At 40.8% G+C, this 21135-nt stretch overlaps 1 protein-coding gene across 1 annotated transcript; it reads right to left on the bottom strand.

The window, feature by feature from the left end:
- Positions 1-5159: 5159 nt before the first annotated feature.
- Positions 5160-9388, bottom strand: LOC124295548. The gene is made up of 4 exons (XM_046745963.1): positions 9052-9388; positions 8307-8900; positions 6311-8199; positions 5160-6158 (listed from the first exon to the last, which is right to left on the bottom strand). The coding sequence occupies exons 1-4, from the start codon at positions 9386-9388 to the stop codon at positions 5160-5162; spliced, it is 3819 nt and encodes a 1272-aa protein (XP_046601919.1).
- Positions 9389-21135: the final 11747 nt, after the last annotated feature.

The following is a 21135-nucleotide window of genomic DNA, read 5'->3' as shown; positions in this document are numbered from 1 at the left end:
ATTCGGTTACAAAGTAAATATCAGCACCACCCCTCTCTCGCTGTTGTACCCCTCCTCGAGCGCTGACCTCGGTATTGTTGCCGCGGCACACGCTGCCGGCCGCACACCCACGGACGCACACTCGTGTGTGTGAAAATAAGCGAATGCCCAGCTACACAATACTACGGAACACACATCTACGAATGAAAATAAAAATAAATCTCGAAATAAATCAGCGGATTTGAGATTTAATGTTATAAAACACTTCCAATCATCGATGTGTGCATAAAACTAGAGATTTTAGATGATTGATATGCCGTTAGGGTTCATAATTAGTCATTCAATCAATCTGAATTATGCTTTCCGAACATTTTTTGTGTCTTTGCAACACAACTTTTCCACTAGTTTGAAATTCATCATTGACATCCGATTTTTCAATAATGCGAGGGAACAACAACTCGCTGAATTGACGTGTCAATAGGTTTGTAAATCAATTACGATTCACCTGAGTTAACACAAAATAACTGAATAAATGAGAATTCACTGAATCACTAAAAATGATAACTGAAATCATGAGAATAATTTGAGATATAACTGAATGAGGAAGAGTTGTAATAAATCAAGTTACTTTGAATAACTTTAGATTCGTGCCAAAATTTCATGTTTAGAGTGAAAAATAATTAAATTCAAATAAAAAAGTAATTTTAAATCAAGAAGAAGAAAATTCCCAAATACCTGAACTCAAATGAAGCAATTTTAATTTAATAAATCTATCTGAATTTGAGAAAAAATAACAATTATTATTTGGAATAGAAAACTAAAGTCGAATTACATGAATAAATTCAATCAATTCAACTCAAAAAAAATATGGTGTCATTCAAATTCCTAGTTATTTCCTCGTCGATTTAATGTGGGTCTGGAGCCGCTTGTTTACTCACACGAACGATGCAATACAGTATCGATGTATGTGATTTAAGTATTAATTACTCAAAATTTATCAAACTTAAAAATATTTTGAATACGACTATGAATTATCGAAATATCTCTTCTGATATCAAGACTTCACGCAGAAATTTACCAAATTGATTAATTTTTACAATTTAATCGAGCCGTGTCCGATTATTTTGTTGAAATCGATTAATCGATACATCGATTATTCTCAGATAAGTGGCCATCACTAGTATTGATCTCAACAATTTCAACGTTACTTGCCACTTCAGACCCACATTGAATCGACGAGGAAATAACTGGGAATTTGAATGACACCATATTTTTTTGAGTTGAATTAATTGAATTTATTCATGTAATTCGACTTCATTTTTCTGGTCCAAATAAGAATAATTATTTTTCCTCAAATTCGGATAGATTTATTAAAATCAAATTGCTTCATTTGAATTCAGGTATTTGGAAATTTTCTTCTTCTTGATTTAAAATTACTTCTTTATTTGAATTTAATTATTTTTCACTCTAAACATGAAATTTTCGCACGAATCTAAAGTTATTCAAAGTAACTTGACTTATTACAACTCTTCCTCATTCAGTTATATCTCAAATTATTCTCATGATTTCAGTTATCATTTTTAGTGATTCAGTGAATTCTCATTTATTCAGTTATTTTGTGTTAACTCAGGTGAATCGTAATTGATTTACAAACCTATTGACACGTCAATTCAGCGAGTTGTTGTTCCCTCGCATTATTGAAAAATCGGATGTCAATGATGAATTTCAAACTAGTGGAAAAGTTATGTTGCAAAGACACAAAAAATGTTCGGAAAGCATAATTCAGATTGATTGAATGACTAATTATGAACCCTAACGGCATATCAATCATCTAAAATCTCTAGTTTTATGCACACATCGATGATTGGAAGTGTTTTATAACATTAAATCTCAAATCCGCTGATTTATTTCGAGATTTATTTTTATTTTCATTCGTAGATGTGTGTTCTGTAGTATTGTGTAGCTGGGCATTCGCATATTTTCACACACACGAGTGTGCGTCCGTGGGTGTGCGGCCGGCAGCGTGTGCCGCGACAACAATACCGAGGTCAGCGCTCGAGAAGGGGTACAACAGCGAGAGAGGGGTGGTGCCGATATTTACTTTGTAACCGAATAATAATAATTCACCCAGCGAACAAAATAGCAATTTCCGTGGCGGCAAATCCAGATGAAATGGTGCACTCTGATTGGCCTAACGCTATCGCTTATAATTCAAAAACTATGCGTCGGACGAGCTTCCGGTAAAGAAATTCTCGGTTGCATTTCAGTCAGGTATCACGCTGGCTGGTCCGTGTCCCTCAATTTAGGGACACCCTGTATAAAGAAACTAAGTTGTCACAGATATAAATTAAGGGCTTAACACTTTCTGTTAAAAACCTAACGGTATTTCTAGAGACGGTAATGCAGACTATAAAAAGACAAAAGTATTCCTTAAGACACACCAAGACATTATTATCACAAAGGGAAACAAAGGTAACATCACTGTGATCATGGACAGACAAGAGTATAACCAACAAGTTAATGAAATACTCAACGATACCAATACGTATAAAAAATGTAAGGATATGACCAAGATAATTGAAAAACGAACCAACGATATAATTAATAACATAGCAAAAAAGGGGGGAATATGTAACTATACATGTAGAATGCTTAAAACACATTTCGATTCTCGTGTATGTGTTTATGCTTTCAATTAAAAACTCTTTAATTGTATCTGCTAATTTCATTTCATTCTCATTCACTGGTGTTTCGGGCAAATTCATCATCATAAAATAAGTCTAAAAAATGTTTATGACATTCACGGGATTGATATACATTTTGAAAAAGACCACATTATTCAATACGTTCTTAATAATGCACTCCTATAACCAGAGAACTTTAATGAACGGAAACCGTCAATACTAACTTAAATGTGGCAAGAGTCAGTTTACACAGAGCCTCATTATTTACTGATATGACGGTAATGAACATCTCAGATAGGATATCATGAAAAAATAAAACGTATTTCAAACAGTCGACCTCATAGTTTGATTATGATAAGAACATGTAATCAGTCCAAATCTATAAAAAATTTTGCGTTTGAAAAAATAACTTTTCGGTTCCATGACCTCTTCAGACGTAAGAAACGAATGTATATTGATATCATTAAATGTGGAGTCGGAACAATTACGGTTTATTATGAAATGTTAGAGAAAGATGTGTAAAAAAACCCGTTTTTTATGAAAATAAAAAACGCAAAAATTCTTTATAATTTCCGACTACATAATATTGCAGAGCACTGAAAAATGAACAACTTTGCTGATCAAACTTTTGCCGCATCTATTTTCGTTTCGAAGATATCAGCGAAAAACGAAAAAACCATCGATTTTTGAGAATTAATTTTACCCCTTAAATATGCGAGTGGGCCGCTAATTTTTTGTGAGGGTTTATACTTTGGTGTGAACTACAAAATATAATTTTTTTGACCGAGGTTGTGGGGGTACAGTAAGGTGACCTTCCTTGTAAGTAATGTCTAAAAATGTGAGTCTGAAATATTTTATTATCTCATGACAACCTAACATTATTAATTAATTAGAGGCATTTATGTATAATAATTTTAATAGAAAGTGTTAAGTGTTTAATTTATATCTGTCAAATATTTGTTTTTTTATGTATTATATTATATTTTTTGTTATTTATATCAAAAAATTTTTTAAGAAACCTGATCGGGATCCTGCCGAAACGTCGTAATGAAGACATCATTATCCATGAATGCATCTTGTCATCACTGACCGTCAAAACCAACGAAAACTTTAATCATACAACCAATACAGTCCTGAACTTCTCACTGATCGAAAACGATAACGATAACGATAACGATAACGATAACGATTCCGATAACGACAACGAAAACGATAACGATAACGATGGAAAACTTTTTTTCATTTTCGGAAAACTTTTTTTCGTTTTCTAAAAACTTTTTTCCACTCGCTGAAAAGTTTTCGCGTGGTAAACGAATAAATATGAATAATTGCTCAATATAATAATACCAAATGAATAATTGTTGAGTATATGAATTCACATTTGAAACTTCAAATCTTTTCAATATCGTATTGATGATGAAACGCTTCTGCCTGGTGGTGGATCGTCCGAGACATCGAACGCAAATATTTCCAACGGTTCTATGCCCTCAGTTCTACCCTATAGCTATTCAATGGCGGTGACAAACCCCCAAGATACGGTGTCGGTCTGCCCAAGTATCAATTGCCGCTTGTCATCTTGCCAACTCAGAGCCAATTTTTTCTGAACGATGGTGCTGACTTGATGTTTTTTTGCTACGTATTAAGCATTGAGGACAGGCCAACTCTTTGTAGGCCAACAGACAGCGCTCATAATCGTCAAACGTGATTGTGTTCAACGTTGAACTTTTGACACCCTTGGCACGTTTGCATACTTGGATGTCGTGATTGTGTTTCGTTTCATCCTCACCCACGGTGGTAAAGGTGTACAGTTTCGCTCGTAACCTAATGAACTCGGTCATAATTCTTCCGTTGTTCTCATCCTTTATCAGACCCAGACACTTCTTGTTTTTCAGCGGAATAGCGTACACGTTGTCCGGAGGATAGTCAGTATTGTCAAACATTGCATCGACATCACGTTTGACGATATCATTGCTCGATCAAATGAACTTACCTAAGTGAAGTTCGATCGAGATTATGATGAGAGTCTTGTTCGAAATGATTACAAGGTAGTATCGCTACTTCTCGCACGATGTCGCCACAATCTTCAGAATACAAAATTCACAACCCATTCTTCCTTCTTCCTCCCGCTCTCCCGTTCATGCTTCATTACGTTTAAAGTCTAGCATTTATATATACAATAAAAAATGTCAGGGTAGGGTAAAAACAAATTTTCGCTGCCGGAAAATTAGCACACTGGGAGGGTTGTAATCATTTCGAACGAGACTCTCATCATAATCTCGATCGAACTTCACTTAGGTAAGTTCATTTGATCGAGCAATTATACTGAGAGTCTCGTTCTCCAGATTACAAGGTAGATGTTTAGAGAATCTTACGTTTTTCTTTTTTTATATATAAAGCCTCTGGAGGACCTTCAACTCTTAGAATTTTCACATATGTGGATAATTATCAACTATTTTTGATGGTAACATAAATATGGAGGAATATACTATGTGCTTATTATTGTAAGAAGGAAGCAAAACCGTTTTTAAGACTAGCAATAGGTCTGTTGTAATATTTGGCAAACACCTGGGATTCTTTAGACCATCCCGCGGCCGACTTAATTATATTAATATCGATACCCTTCTTTAAGGCTGCAGAAGTGGATACGTGTCTAGTACTATGCGCGGAATATTCCTCGCCAATCCCACTCCGAGCTAGCATGCTCCTGATCCACCTGCTAATAGTTTGCGACGAAGCCGCTCTGTACGGTTTTTTACTTGTAATTAGTAACGTATTGCAATTGCCTCTTAGGGGCTTAGTCCTTTTGATATACCGCTCTAGTACACTTGCTATACATAGTTTAGGCTGCTGCTCAAAGCGGGGCAACAACAGAAGAGGTTGATTAGACCCAGGTTTTGAAGTCTTCAAAATATCCGTAACCTTGACTTCGAATCCGTCACGAGTTTCATTAATATTGCTAAGTTTAATAGAAGCCAGAGTCTGTACCCTTTGCGCAGTTACCAAGGCTAACAGCGTGACTAGCCTGACAGTAAGATCTTGTAGACCCAATTTTTCTAAAGGAAACATTTCTGAAATCTTGTTTAATACTGGGGTTATATCCCAGGTTCTATCGTACTTGGGTTTACAAGGTCTTGTTTTGAAAACACCCTTGAAAAATCTGCCAATTGTCGGGCTTTTTCCTATATTCTCGTTAGATATTAGTGAAATCACTGCTCTGCAGGAATTAAGGGTACCATATAAAGCACCTGCTTCATAGCGTTCCGTCAAAAATTCCAATACTTGGTTTTCATGACCCGTAAATGGATCAATTTTGAATTTTCCACAAAATTGTTTCCAAGCCTTTAATGGACCACTATATTGCTTAATAGTGTTATCTGCCAGAGAAGCGATGAGGAGATCTATCGTTGCATCTGCAACGTTTTTTCGTTTGTAGGCCTCGCCGATAACTTTCCTACAACTAAAGCCAGCATCCTGGCTAGAGGATGCAACTGGGACCTACAAGGAGATGACAGCAAATTAGCCGATGGCTTCAAAATAATCGGTTCATTGACCAAAATGGACCTAAACAGAGGGTACCACGGCTGCGTCGGCCAATATGGGACGACAACTATACCCTCCGCCTCATCTTGAATTAATTTTCTTAATACCCTCAGAATGAGAGCAAATGGAGGGAATGCATAAAAACGCCATTGGGACCAATTTAAAGTAAACGCGTCGATAGCCTGTGCCTCTGGATCCCTCTGCCAAGCACAAAATTTGATGCATTTTGTATTACTTCTAGAAGCAAACAGGTCGATTTCTGGTACTCCAAAAGACCTTTCAATCATACTAAAAGCGTAATCTGCCAGCTCCCATTCAGTATCAATATTTTTAATCCTTGAACTTCTGTCCGCCTCTACATTCTCCTTAGACGGAATATACGTTGCAAAAAGCCATATATTTCTCTTTTCACACGAACGCCAGATATCTTTAGAAACCTTATTTAAGCCTGGGTATTGCACTCCCCCCATTCTGTTAACATAAGAAATTGCCGTAGTATTATCGATCCGGAGTAGGAGTTCACAATTGCTCAAATCCCTAGCAAAGCACTTTAAGGCCATAAAAGTCGCTATGAGTTCTAAACAGTTGATATGTAAGTTTATCTCAGAGCTTTTCCAAAACCCGTGGGCTGTATTCCCATCGCAAAATGCACCCCATCCAGTAGTAGATGCGTCTGAAAAAATTTCTTTTTGAAATTTGAACTTTCTAACTGGATTAACCGCAAGTGTTATATTAACCTTCCACCAAGCAAAATCCTCTTGCAGCCATTCGGGAAGAAGCATTTGAGCCTCGTAATTTCCTTCATTTACCAATAGAGATAAGTATTTGGCTCGCTCAAAATTTTTTGAGTAAAGCCAGCCATATTTGATAGCCGGACAACAAGAAGTTATAATGCCGATGAAGTGAGTGAAATCACGGATTTTGCACACTTTCTTTGAACTAAAAAGCACGATAAGTTTTCGGGTTCTATCTCGTTTCTCCTGAGGTAGTTCTAGTGTTAGATTTTCTGAGTTTAAGATAAATCCTAGGAATTTACATTGGGTGCTGGGTGTGAGATTACTCTTTCTGTTATTAACGATAAATCCCAAAGACTCAAATATATCTACTGTGCTCTTCACATTGTCCAAACAGGATTTATAATCATCCCCGATGCATAGGATGTCATCTAAGTAGGCAACTGATAAGAACCCCCTGCTACGCAGCCAATTAAGCACAGGCTTAATGACCTTAGTAAAGACTCTAGGTGCTGAGGAAAGTCCAAACGGCAGGCAAGTGAATTCATATAATTGCCCTTCGAACGAAAATCTCAAGAATTTTCTACATTTCTTACCAACAGGAATTAAGAAGTATGCATCCTGCAGGTCTAAATTGGCCATAAAAGCTCCCAAAGATATCAAGCGCGTGGCCGAACGTATATCCTCCATCTTAAAATGTTCGGTGTCAATAAAGGGATTCAACTTTTTCAAGTTTAATATGAATCTGTCAGAACCGTTTGGTTTCGGGGCTAAAAAATAAGTAGAAATAAATTGGCCTGGGCTGTAAGAGCACCTTTCAACCGCTCCTAGCGTTAGAAGATGGTTGATCTGTTCCTTATGCTTAAGAAATTCTTCAGGATTAAACGAGGGTTCTGAAGGAATATATGCTTGATTAGGGGGTTTACTGAACTTTAGCTCGTACCCCCGTACACAAGCCAAAACAAATTTGTCTGACGTAATATTCTTCCAGATTTTAAAGAAGTTAGACAACCGCCCAGCGATCTTTCTTACCGCTATGGTTTCTGTTGAAGACTGGGTTGACTGTTCTGGGACCGAGCCTGTGTCTGTCCCCGAGGCTAATTCTGGAACGACCTGCTTGTCGGATATTTCCCGGCTTTCGGTGGAAAGCGTTTGTTGCTTGTCTGCTGGTTGTTCGACTGATAGTTGCCCGCCTGAGAGCTGCCCTGGAATCTCGCAGACGGGCTCTTCCAGTTTACCGACGTTGATTGACGCAGCGGAGGCTTTTTTGTTGATGGTTGGGGTTTAAAATTCAATCCCACCTTCTCAATAGCCGTAGCAGACTTTAATTTGTCTACCAAGTTTTCACCAAATAGAAATTCATCAATACCTGAATTTTCCAGCACTGCCTTAGCCTTTTTTTCCAGGAAAGGCAAGATATAAGCCCTTCGGGCTACAGCTTCTTGATGATGTCCCTCCGAGAGCAGCTTTCCTGCGTCCAGAAGCAATTCCAGTATTTGCATTCTGTCTAAGCCCTCGTTTTCTTTCTCATTGAGAATGAGCGTAGCCGCAGTTCCTATGGCGGACAAGGCTGAGCCAATAGTATTCTGAGAATCAGCGAAGTGCTTATCTCTCCTTTTGGATGTCTCGTTCAACGAGGCTGAGACCTCTGGGTTCAGACGCTGAGCTTCCAAGGGACAATTCCCAGTTCTGGTATGCTTATCCAAGAGTTCTTTTTTGTTCTCCTTGCTTATACCCCCACGAATCCAGTTTTTCCACCTTGAAGCTAATTCTGGATGGAATTGAACTTCATTTGCTGCAGCCGGAGACGCATTATCTCCTAGGAGTTTTAGCGTTTCTTCATCCAGTTTCTGGATTTTTGGTGAAGCCATATTCGCTTCGAGCAGACCGATTGTCAAATTAGAAGAGAAATCCGCTAAATTTTCCTTTTGTGACGAAGTGTCTTCGTCTCTGACAGAGGGTTCTGCAAGAACGAGAATGCATCTAGGTTATGTTTGGTCCATTCGGACTTTTACATGACTCTAGACCAAAATGCACGGATACTGAGTCACAGACTTGTGAGAGTACCGCCAAGGGGGATGGAGGTGCCCTGAAACTGCGTGTTCGCCTCTTACCTGTAACCGGGGCCTGATTCTGCCTCTGTAAAACCGATTCTCCGATTCCGCTGCCGTCGACGGACGTTCGCGTCGGCGCTCGATTTTTTCCTCCAGCTTCTTCAGTCTTCGCCAAAGTCTGTCGCAATCCTCCTCCCGGGATTCTCGCGACCTTTTCCTTGACTTGGGCATGTTTTTCTTTCGTCGTTAGTTTATTTTTTCTAGATGTCTTGAAGAAAACCTTTTCGAAGAAGTGACGGCACCACGCACAAAGAACGTAATGAAGCATGAGCGGGAGAGCGGGAGGAAGAAGGAAGAATGGGTTGTGAATTTTATATTCTGAAGATTGTGGCGACATCGTGCGAGAAGTAGCGGTACTACCTTGTAATCTGGAGAACGAGACTCTCAGTATAATAGATATTATGCACATTGAATTGATAAATAAGACTGTCGGTGTCGATGTACATCAATTTAGCTTGTTTGTTCAAAAAGTTGGTTTTAATATAATTAAAGTGAAAATCGTAGAGAATAATTTTGGATAAATCTAGGATTGCGGCACCGTTGCATATAAGCTTAGCGAAGTGAACTTTGACACGATTGATTTCAATGATAACCACATCCGCGTCAAATATGATGCAGCTGTGAACGTTTGCTCGGGCAATAAGCATTCTTGCTTCACCTCTTCCCTCCCATTTTGTGACCAATTTAACATCTTTGCGATTTCGTACATTCTCCATAGTTTTGCCGAACACCGCGATATTTATGAGTTTTTAAAAGTTTTTCTTAAACTCGTTCCTAGACTGCTTGCGCATGTCTGTATTGAGAGTGATGTAAGGCTCGAGCCATGAAGATCCTAAACTCGAACACTGCTTCAAATTGCTATAGTGCAATATATACTTTGTTTTGGGGTGAAGGGTGGTAACGAGTTTAGCGTTTTAACTACCTGGGGGAGTGAGATGCTCGGGACAAAAAAGTGAATCTTTATGATCCTCGTAAAGCTCTACAGGATAATCCTAATCCACCTCCAGGATGTAACCGATCGGTGGATCGTCCGGGTGCGTTGATATATCAATGTGATTATGGTCCCACTCGAATAAACCAATCGGTATATGCGCACTCATTGCCGCATCGTATAGGTTGTTTACGTCAAAATACATGAGATACAATTTCACGTCACTAGGATCATAATCTTTTCCCATTAACCTGTCATTGGCCCGAGCTTGTCGATTACAACATGTGCTACGCCGCCTTGAATGCTCCCTTCAATAAATAACTACATTTCAGGGTCGTCTAAAAGTTGTGAATTTACATAAGTATGCTTGAGCATTGCGTCAAAAGCAAGTCCCGGCACTGTGTAGTAGTGCAACAGATCTAAATCGTATGTTTTGAAGCAGCTGACTCGGAAATTTTGAAAAATATCGGCAAGCAAAAGAACATCAGTCTTTAAATATAAATCTGAATAGTCCTCCAATCAATCTAAATGAAATTGCCCCTAAATATTTTTAGTCTGCTTGTAATCGGCGTCTGAAATATTTGCATCGCAGAGGTGCGAATAGAAATGCGTCTTTGCAGGTAATCGCGTTTCATCGAGTTTCCTCCAACAATCGACGTATTCATCGGGAAAAATGCCTTTGCGGGTCATCAAACCAAACTGTGTGGCATTATTATGAAATTTACGTGTTACGAGATTGTCGGCATCATTCAAATATAATGAAAGTTTATCGATGCTGCTAGCCGTAAATCGAAACGAATCGATGAATCTCAAGTGCATCATTGTCCCATCAACACGTTTCGTGAAGGATATATATTTTTCCTTATTTGTGGGTAGCAGTGTAATTTTACCGGGGAAAGTTGACGCTAGGGATTTTATTAAAAAGTGCGAATCGTAACCGGACAAATTGTGAAAAACTATTGGAATTGTATGCGTCTCTCTGAAATCCAAATTACACCGATTATGAGCATAACCGCGATATTTACCCGTGAAGTGACAGTGTTCGTGACACTTTTTCTCCCCAAGGGTGAACGGATTTTCGCAAATATAACAATTCTTTGCTCGCATGTGACGATCGCGTTGTACATGGATAAGAGACTTCATCGGAATTATGTTTTTGTTGCGTGACTCTACTTGAATCGATGATTTTTTAAGCTGCTGCAAGAACCAATCTATGCAATCGGCACCGTGTTCACTGTGAAACTCCGATAAAGTCTCATCTTACGCGCAATGTACATAGTATGCTACACTGTGCGGGACATGCTTTTGAAATTCATGTGTTTTACGGTTTGAGACGTGATTGTGGAATTCATCAACCAGTACAGACTCTAATATAAGTAGTATAGATACGCCGGTTCTAACCCTAAAAATGGTGGCATACCGGCCCCCTCCTTCCTCCCTACCTTACCGGCGGTCGGTATGTTACCCCCACGATAGTAAGCCTTACCCACGATATTGTTAGCGGCTGTTAACATGCATGACGTCACCAGTATTTTCGCTCGATTGTGCCGTCTGATGAGCAGCCATTGTGATAGCAGTCATTTTGATTTTTGCTCATACGAGCAGCCAATCTGATAACAGCCATTTTTGATTTTTGCTTGGTCGGATGAGCAGCCATTGTGATAGCAGTCATTTTGATTTTTGCTCATACGAGCAGCCAATCTGATAGCAGCCATTTTTGATTTTTGCTAGGTCAGATGAGCAACCATTTTGATTTGTTGTCGTCAGACAGTTTTATGGTGAGATTTTTTGCTTGGTCAGCTGAGCAGCCATTTCCATTTTTTCGCCGTCAAAGAAGCAGACCTACATGGCGCCACCAGCATTTTCGCCCGATTTTGCCGTCCAAAGTAGTATGACAAGGCGGGTTCTGCCTAAAAACACCTTCCTTACCGACCAAGCCGACCAATCCGCCTATCCGTGCATCTCAGACGCAAACCCTTGAAGGTTACCCCCCACTCTCGTGAAATAAAATGTGCTCCGCCGACCGCTCGTCGGTAAGAAAATCTCCCAAATGACCATGATCGTCGGTAGAAAATCCTTCAACTGACCATGATTGTCGGTGAAAAATCCTCCAAATGACCATGATCGTTGGTAAAAAATACCCGAAATCGCTGTGATATTACTCCTTGTGGGATAAATTGTGCTCTTTGTCGGTGAAGAAAATCATGCCATCGATGCGGGATCGACAACTGCATTACCAAGCGCATCCCGTGAATCCTTAGGCGTTCGAGCGGACCCCGTGAATCCTCGAACGTTCGACCGAGAATCCTAGCATGTGTCAGGTTTTGAGAGCTTCCAGAAGGTTCGAATAGATTCTCACGTCCTTGAACGAATCTAGACTGCCAAACAATTCGTCCGACGTATTTCAACTCGACGGTGAGAGGCATGCGGTCAAAGGAATTCGGTGCAAAGTTAAATGCTGGAAGGTTCTGAAATTTGTATGCGGATGCTTCGACCCTGAACGGATGTAGGCTGACAAACAATGCATTTGACGACTTTCGACTTGACGGCGAGCGGACCGGGACCGTGAAAAAGAGGTTTTTTGAACCTGAAAGATTCTCGGAATCGTTGGAGGTACGGTTGCATCTACGCTATCTTGGCGGACCGTATGGTCAACTTGAATTCGTATACGTATAATCTGAGTATCACATCCAAATATCCAGTGTCTTGTGGAAGTCTTACGTTCAATAAACAAAAAAAGATTGAAATTATGAATATTTTTTCATTGATCGTTAAACCATCTTGTATACCTTTAACCCTATGTACGTTTTGTACCTTGTAATTGAAAAGAGAATTAAGGCTTAAAATCTACGAAAATGTTAGGTCGAACACCACTAAGCAACGATGGAGGGTTTACTCAAAATTCACAGAGTTCTCAAATTCAGGCAAACCCCGTGGCTCAAAAAATACATAGATTTGAATACCGATTTGCGGAAAAAATCTCACAAAGAATTCAAGAAAAATTTTCACAAACTGATGAACAATGCAGTTTTTGGCGAAACAATGGAAAACGTGCGAAAGCACAGAGATGTTCGATTGATCGCCTAATGGAATGGACGATACGGTGCTAGAGCTACCATAGTCAAACCTAATTTTCACAGCTGCACCGTTTTCGACGAAGAAATGATTATCGTCGAAATGAGTGAGATGGATGTCAAGTTAAATAAACCATTAAATGCAGGTTTCTCCATCCTGGATCTGTCTGAAACATGTATCTACGATTTTCATTATAATTATATCGAACGAAAATTTGGCAACCGAGCAAAATTAACGTATACGGACACCAACAGTTTGATTTACAACTTTGCCGTCCCCGACATATACGAACACATGGAGGAGGACTTGCATAAATTCGATACGTCTGATTATCGGTTTGATAACGCTTATGGAATGCCTCTAGCGAACAAAAAGTCCTCAGCTGAATGAAAGATGAGAATAACGGAAAAATAATGTTGGAATTTGTAGGATTGAGAGCAAAATTGTACGCATTCCGAGTCGTGGGGGATGAGAGAGACAATAAGCGTGCCAAAGATGTCAAAGGATCAGCGTTGAGAAGAATAACTCTCAATGATTATTTGGAATATGTTTTGAAACGTGAGAATTTGCCTACAAATCAGCATTTGATATTAAGGGGGGAGCCTGCTTTGGAGGCTTCAAAAAATCGATTTTTTTTTTTTTTTTTGCATAAATGTCTTCCCAAACTATCCAAGAATGTGTCCCTAAAATTTCAGACGCAAATTCGAAATATTTTCGGAGTTACAGAAGAAATAGTGAGCAAGCGTCGATCAGGCATACGAGCGGTTTTTTGAAGTTTTTTGAAGAGTCTGAACCGGTTTTTTGAAGTGTTGAACTAGTTTTTTGAAGAGTCTGAAGGGCAACTCTATGGACCAGAAATCGCTGATTAGCATATTAATGCGGTAAGTTCAAGAAAATTACGATTTTTTATGTACGAAAACTTTGACGCACGATTTCTCGGTTTTTCATTTTTACGCTTTTTCTTAATTGGCGGAAAAGATAGGGAAAAAACTGAACGTCCTATCGGAACGAGACAAATTGCATTTTACTCGGGGTGAAATTCTCTTCTAGTTGAACCTAAAAAACCTCGAGAAAGTTAAGATTCACCCACTTTTTAAACAATCTAAAGTAAATTATTTTCGCAAGAAAAATGAATTTTTTTTTTAATTTGCGAAAAATTGTTGAATTTTTCACTTTTTGTCGAATTTTCTTGGTTTAACTGGAAGCTATACTATTGAGAAGTGAAAACTTTTTTGTTTTCTTTGTTTCAGATGGAAATTGCGACCTGCACCTTTCCCGCCGCACGACAAATGCATACTCGAGACGCCTTGGTGAAATGCTAGTGCCAGGCATAATATGACATGTATCCTAATGAAAAAATTCGAGAAGACTGTTGAAATACATGAGAATAAACCCTTGAAGTTTTGTTTTAATCGGATATTTCTTTCCATCCCAAAAAAATCCTCGAAAAACCGATTTTTTGAAGCCTCCAAAGCAGGCTACCCCCTCAAGTCGGAAGCACGAGGTATACACTGTAGAACAGCAGAAAGTAGCACTTAGCTGGAAGGACGACAAGCGGATCGTGTTTCAAAACACAACCGACACGCTTCCGTGGGGCCACAAGCCTGCACCTTAGCTTTGTAATTACCGTATCGTAATCTATGCACGACTTAATTTATAACTGTACCGTGATGTATGAAGTACGATTATGTAGGACTCAATTTTTATAACTGTACCATGATGTATAGAACATTATTATGTAGGATAGTGGTAAGAACGCTTCGGAATTTAAAAATTGTACAACGATGCATATGTCTGTCAATTGTCTGAAAAATGAAGATGAATACTTGTTATGTATCGGGTATAAAATAAAGAGGCATATACGTTTTTTACGAAAAAATTCATTCATTCAAATGTTACGTGTCCGATTCGATTATCCAACTGTTGTGTGTATTGTCAAGACCTAATCATTTAACCTATATTTTTCTTCCACGCTTCTTGAGCACCTTCTCCACCAGATAGATATCCGGATATTGAACCTTGAGGAGCTCTTGTTCGTAGAAACCACCACCGATGGGTTGATCTCAGTAGTCTTTGAGATTGTACGTCACAGGATGAGTATTTTCCACTCGACTTATCGTGAATATTTCAATTGTCCAATTGGGAGTGTAACCTTTCTCAAAGACATTTTCGAATTTGCTGATTCGAACTTTGTCGCCGGATTTGAACTTTGCCGATATAGTAGGTATAGCTCTAAGCCCTCCGTACGCCTTACGTAATAACAGCCTTTCGTTTGCAACGCTGACATCCGATGGTTTCATTCTTATGGTTCAGTGTTTGGCGTTGTTGTGAGCCGAAACCGAATCAAATGAGATGTCGAGCCACTTGTAGCTTCCTTGCATGCTGAACTGTGTCAACATTTCACCTTTCAGCGTGCGATTGAAAAGTTCACGGATCGTAGCCTCTGAATTACTGTACGTGGAGTAAAGTTGGATTCCGTAAAGTGTCATGAGCTATGTGACGGGTTTTGAGTCCGCACTAGTACTGTGGAAGGGGGGGGGGGGGGGGAACAATTAGAGACGGGGCGAGAAAGTCGGGGCCGATAGGATAGGTAAAACTTGGTGTGTATATTTGTAAAGGGGGGGGGGGTACATGTGTTGCGATCGGGGGGGTGAGTCGACTTAAACTACGAAAGGTACAAAAGGGTTGTAGACTTTAACGGGGGCTGATCACGCCTCAGCCCTTAGCGTCACTTAATCCTAACTTAAAGATACGCGCGCGGAGGGGGGGGGGGGGTGTGTAGGGTGACGGGGAGTGGGAGGTAGAAAGGTATTGCGAGGGGAGGAGCAGATCGGCTGTAGAATGCAGGCTAACCTGGTGTCGGCGGCGTGTGCGGGTAATGGTGTACGTGTAACTGCGTGAGTGTCGGTGTCTCTCTCGTTTTCTTTCTCTCTCGCTCTCTCTCTCTCTCTCTCTCTCTCTCTCTCTCTCTCTCTCTCTCGCCCTCTTCGCTTCTCGGGGATTTCTTTCCTTTTTACTTGTTGCTGCTTCGCAGGCCGTGGTCGTACTACTCGCTGGCGCTCGGCTCAGCCGAGCGTAGCCGCGTCGGTGGGCTTCGGTTACCTTCGGGTGTTTCCCGATGGGACGGGACTCACCCGTTCGGCTCTTCCCCGCGGGTTTGGGGTTTGTTGTGACTTGCACTCTAGGTGCAACGTCACAGCTATTCAAATTTAGAGTTGTAAAATTCCGTTCCTTTGTCAACGTGTGGATTTTTCGGTACCCGTCCTTGGACAAGCACAGATTCCATCGCCTTCGTCATATCATCTCCAGACTTGCTCTTTATCGGTAAAGCCCACGCATACTTTGAAAAAATATCAATGACTGTAAGCATTTACTTGTAGCCTTTGTTTTGTCTAGCGTACGACGTCATATCAACAAGATTTGCCTGCCAGGTCTCGTCGATGTCGCGCAAGTCTTCACGTCGACGCGCGTAATTCGGGCGTGCAGGCTTATGCAGTTCCGTCACCAGTGCTTGCTTTTTCTCGTTCATATTCCAACGCTCTCAGTCTGATGTCCAATTTGGAAACGATTTCTGCGTTTCGATTCGTCAGGTCTCTGCCTATTGTGAAGTCTGTGTAGAAGGTATCCAAGGCTTTCGTCGTGGTGATCTCCAAAGCTTTGATCATTTGATCAAGGTTGTAGATTTGTTTTTGCAGCACGTTGAATTTCCGTCTGAGGATCTTTAAAGTTACAGCATTGTTCGGCTCTGCGGGATCTGCGACATTGCACAGTCTCTTGTTCCGTATATCGTAATACCCGTCCGCTGTTATTTGACACCCGACACCCGGAGGACCGCGAGTGCTCGCAGCTGTGTTTTCATCCAGCTGACGTCCAAACACGTCGACGCTCATCGAGTGAATGATTGCAGAGTCGACGAGAATTGGCTAATGAATGATTCCGGCTTCCGGTAATTCTTCCAGAATCGACATGATTTCATTGTTTTGACTTGATTGCCAGCCGCTTGAGATGCCATAAGCTAAAGAAGACGTTCCACCAGCTCGTTAGCGTCGTCCGAGAAAACATAATCTGTTTTAACACCTTGTCGAGTACCCCAAGCCCAAGGTAGCAGAACACCTTTGCCGTACGCTTCGACATCTGTGACAATGGTGATACGCCTTTGCCTGACGTAGAAATATTGACCAGCTCAGCAATTGAATGCTTGAATTTGGCGCTCTGAGCGTTTCGGATAGGCTCGGTCACGCTACAGTACTTTTTGTGAGCATTTGTTGGGGGAAGGATATTTCGGTAATTCTCCGTGTCGTTGCGGATAACGTGAGCGCTGTTGGGCATCTTATTAAACAGCAGCTCCAGAAGTCCCTGAGTTTTCGGATGGAGCGTACCGCCCATGCGAACGGAATCGCGCTCGAAACTTATCGGTAAGTCACCAACCATCAGTTCGGCAGTAGAAAGACTCCGTACCCCGTACACGGTATCCAACTCGTGCTGTCTTTGTTCATCGTTGAGAATCTCAAGATATTAATTTTATGATCTTATCGACGATTCTGTGACAGTTTGATTCTATTTCTCTGCAGTTGCGAGAGAATCTTCTGCTTTCACTTCGTTCATCCGCTCATTCTTAGTTTCAGTTTTGAGTTCTTCCTTTACCTCTTTTTTGACAAGTTTCGTGACTCCAGAGACGTTGACTAATTCCTGAAGCGGGGTTGCCACAGGTTTGAAGACATTCTTCATTTTTTCCCGCAGCGATTTTTTTCCCGTCTTGAGGATTCTGTGCTGACGACGAATCGCATTACTTGCTTGAGCGATACAATGCAAGACTTCTTTTTCCTAACAAATTTCCTGCATGTTGAAACAACTAGTTCTGGAAAGCTACTGTTTCGTCGCCTTCGAAGATCGTGTATTTTATTTTTCTGTCAATTTATGAAATTGTCAAATCCCCTCTTATACCGACCATTACCGAGCTCTCTATCCTTGTCGAACACTGCAAACCCATATTTGTCACCGTTCCAGCATGCAGCACACAAGTTTTCAAACTCCACGTACGACATATTGGCGTTCACATGATCGTTGTACACATATTTCAGATTAATCTCGTCTTGTTTGAATGATACCAGCAAGTTGGTGTCGTCACGCACAAGATGCTTAGGGATTTGAGCGTACGTCTGACAAAGATAGAAACAGTCTACGTCGTTATGTCTACCCATAAAAAAGTACGCGCGTATGTTATCCTGCTTCTCGCACGCTACGTCATCGAATATCATGATCGAGTTAGGTTGCGTCTCGTTCAGTGCAATGACGTGCTCATGCTCGTTGAAGGGGTAATACTCTACATCGTCGACATTTCCGAGCACTTGACTCAGAAACTTGTATTTCGGTTAATTGAGAGATTTTACGTAAACGTACAGGTTTTGAAACCTCAAACAGTTCAGATGCGTTACAAGCGCCGATGATGCGTTGGTTTCGCCACGGTTATATGTTCCGCATACTACCGCACGTACACTACTCGGCAACAATTCGCCATGACATTTTCTCCGTTTTGTACTCTGCTACGTGAATTTGTCAAAATTCATCACGGGCAGCTTGGTCAATTGAGTCTCGAACCTCATCTCGAACGTGACTGGCTGGATTTTCTATGAATGCATCGTTTATAATAACTTTCTCCCTGTCGCAGAGCGGACATAATTGTGCACACACGTTATCGTAAGCGATCCTCGAAAACGCGATTGAGTGGAAAAGGTTTGGCAAATAGCATCATCAACAAACTCGCGATCGAGTTACATGTTCCCGGTTAATAATATTGCGGTCCTGGTACGAAGTTGAAGGAAAGACTCGCGAGATGCAGTTCCGGTGTCAATCCTCTCGATGCAGCGTGTGAGAAACACGATGAAGCGTATTCGAAAAATCGTGAAAACCTTGAAACTAGAAGCGTTTCGGATGAAATACTAGCTGAAAAAGCCTGAAAACAGGTTTTCGCAAAGGACGTGAATTTGGATAAGAACGCACCCTCTTGGGCTGTAGCCAACACGATGGAGGTGAAAACAAAGTTAGGCATGGGGTGTCAAAAACCAAAGAACGTTTCCTTGAACAAAATTATACGAGCAGCAAAACAGTCTACAATTCGGAGCTACGACGCGAAAAGGAGCATGAAATCTGCACTCAAAGGTGCTCGAGAAGCTGAGAACAAAGAAGGTGGTAAACATTTCACCTTTTCTGATACCTATTTTTGCCGGTCTCAGCGCTACGGGTGCGTTAGCGGGAGGTGCTGCGGGTATAGCAAAGGCTGTAAACGATGCGGGTGCGGCTAAACGAGAATTGGAGGAAAGCAAACGGCATAACAAAACGATGGAAGCGATCGCCTCAGGAGAAGGTCTCCATCACAAACCTCATAAAACGCGTTTCGGTCTTCATCTTCCAAAAAACTAAATGTGAAGCTATCACGCTGAGCGTTGACCAACTAGAATTTGCTAAAGTATGCAAAAATCATGAAAATTTCATACTTCCCAGGTGTCTTCATGCGCAACGAAATGCCCAAAACCGGACCTCATAAAAACGAGACAGCTGTAGTCAATCTCGACGATAAAGATGGCCCTGGGACACACTGGGTTACATATAAGAAACGCGGCAACGATGTAGTTCACTTCGACAGTTTCGGTCATTTTCAACCTCCGTTAGACCTCGTGAAATATCTCGGTGTTGGTAGCGTTGAGTACAAGAACGAAAGGTATCAAGATTACGGTACATTCGATTGCGGAAACTTGTGTCTGAAATTTCCAAACGATGAGCTATATAAACATGACACGTAATTCAATAACGTAACTCGAGCACGTGCAGTCATGGATGATTCGTTTACGTTAAGGATATCGGGAACGTCTCCGATTCTCGAAGCGCAATATTTTTCTCCGATCGAACTTGCTATATACAAAAATTATGTTCTCGGTCTCGTTGAACTGTTGACCTTCACTTCTATTTCCAACGTTGATATCGGTCACAATAAAATATACGTAGCCGATAAGGTAGTTACTATATCCACTGGCAGCTGCGAAATTGAGGATACTGAAAAGCATGTTCAAGACGCGTCAAAACATACCAACATTGAAATCAACACAAAGCCTAACAACAATAAGTTATGCAGCGAATTCAAATGTAACCGTATCGTAAATTAAGAACCTGACGATTCTATTGGTCAGCTCCTCGAATTTACGCGTTTCGGCAGCTCAAAAAACTTACCATTCGGATATGCCTGTAACTATTCTCAAGGTCAACGCGTTGCGAGTGAAATGCAGCATTACAACGGGTGCCTACGTAAATGGAAATGAAGTTCACACTATTCACGAAGTTTTCCCTATCGTTCTGCCAGGATATAAGATCGTGGTAGTGCCGTCGCACGTCATTTACCTTCCGATCACCGTCATGACCATAGATCACGTACAGCTTCGGTTAATCGATCAAGACGGAGATCTGGTTGATTTTCGCGGGGAAGTTATAACTGTATGACTGCACATTATATCGCAATAGAAGACGGGTACTGTATACATATAACAGATTTTCCAAAAAAAGTTATGTTAGTCGGTCAGCATGTCACGATGAAGTCAGTCATCGATCGATTACCGAACCGCTAACACTTCGGAACGTGGAGTCCCTGATAGCTTTGGGTCTAAAGCCGACACCTTTTGGAAAAAGAATTTCCGACAAATAAAACTGCGATTCTGCTATTTCGTTGCCTGCTACGTACCAAGAAGGAGGAAATCTTGAACATTTAAACATCTGTTGTCTTCGACGAATCAATCGCCCACCAAGAAATACACGCACACAAACCGTACGCATCGTAAACTTTTAACAACAGCGATAAGATTCAAATCACCGTTCAGCATCATGATTTATGCGTATTACCGACCAAGAGTTCGCTGCATATCTCTGGCAAATTGCTCAAATTGAACGGCACTGCATCAGCGATCACAACTCCAGTCAACAACGCCATCTGTCATTTGTTCTAAGATGTACAGTACGAACTAAACGATGTAGAGATTGATGAGTGTGAAAACGTTGGTCTGACCAGCCGCAGCCTGCTGAAAGGTTTCGCT

Source organism: Neodiprion lecontei, chromosome 7 (genome assembly GCF_021901455.1).
Source record: "Neodiprion lecontei isolate iyNeoLeco1 chromosome 7, iyNeoLeco1.1, whole genome shotgun sequence".
Taxonomy (NCBI): Eukaryota; Metazoa; Arthropoda; class Insecta; order Hymenoptera; family Diprionidae; genus Neodiprion; species Neodiprion lecontei.
This window is presented reverse-complemented; position numbering and strand designations above follow the sequence as displayed.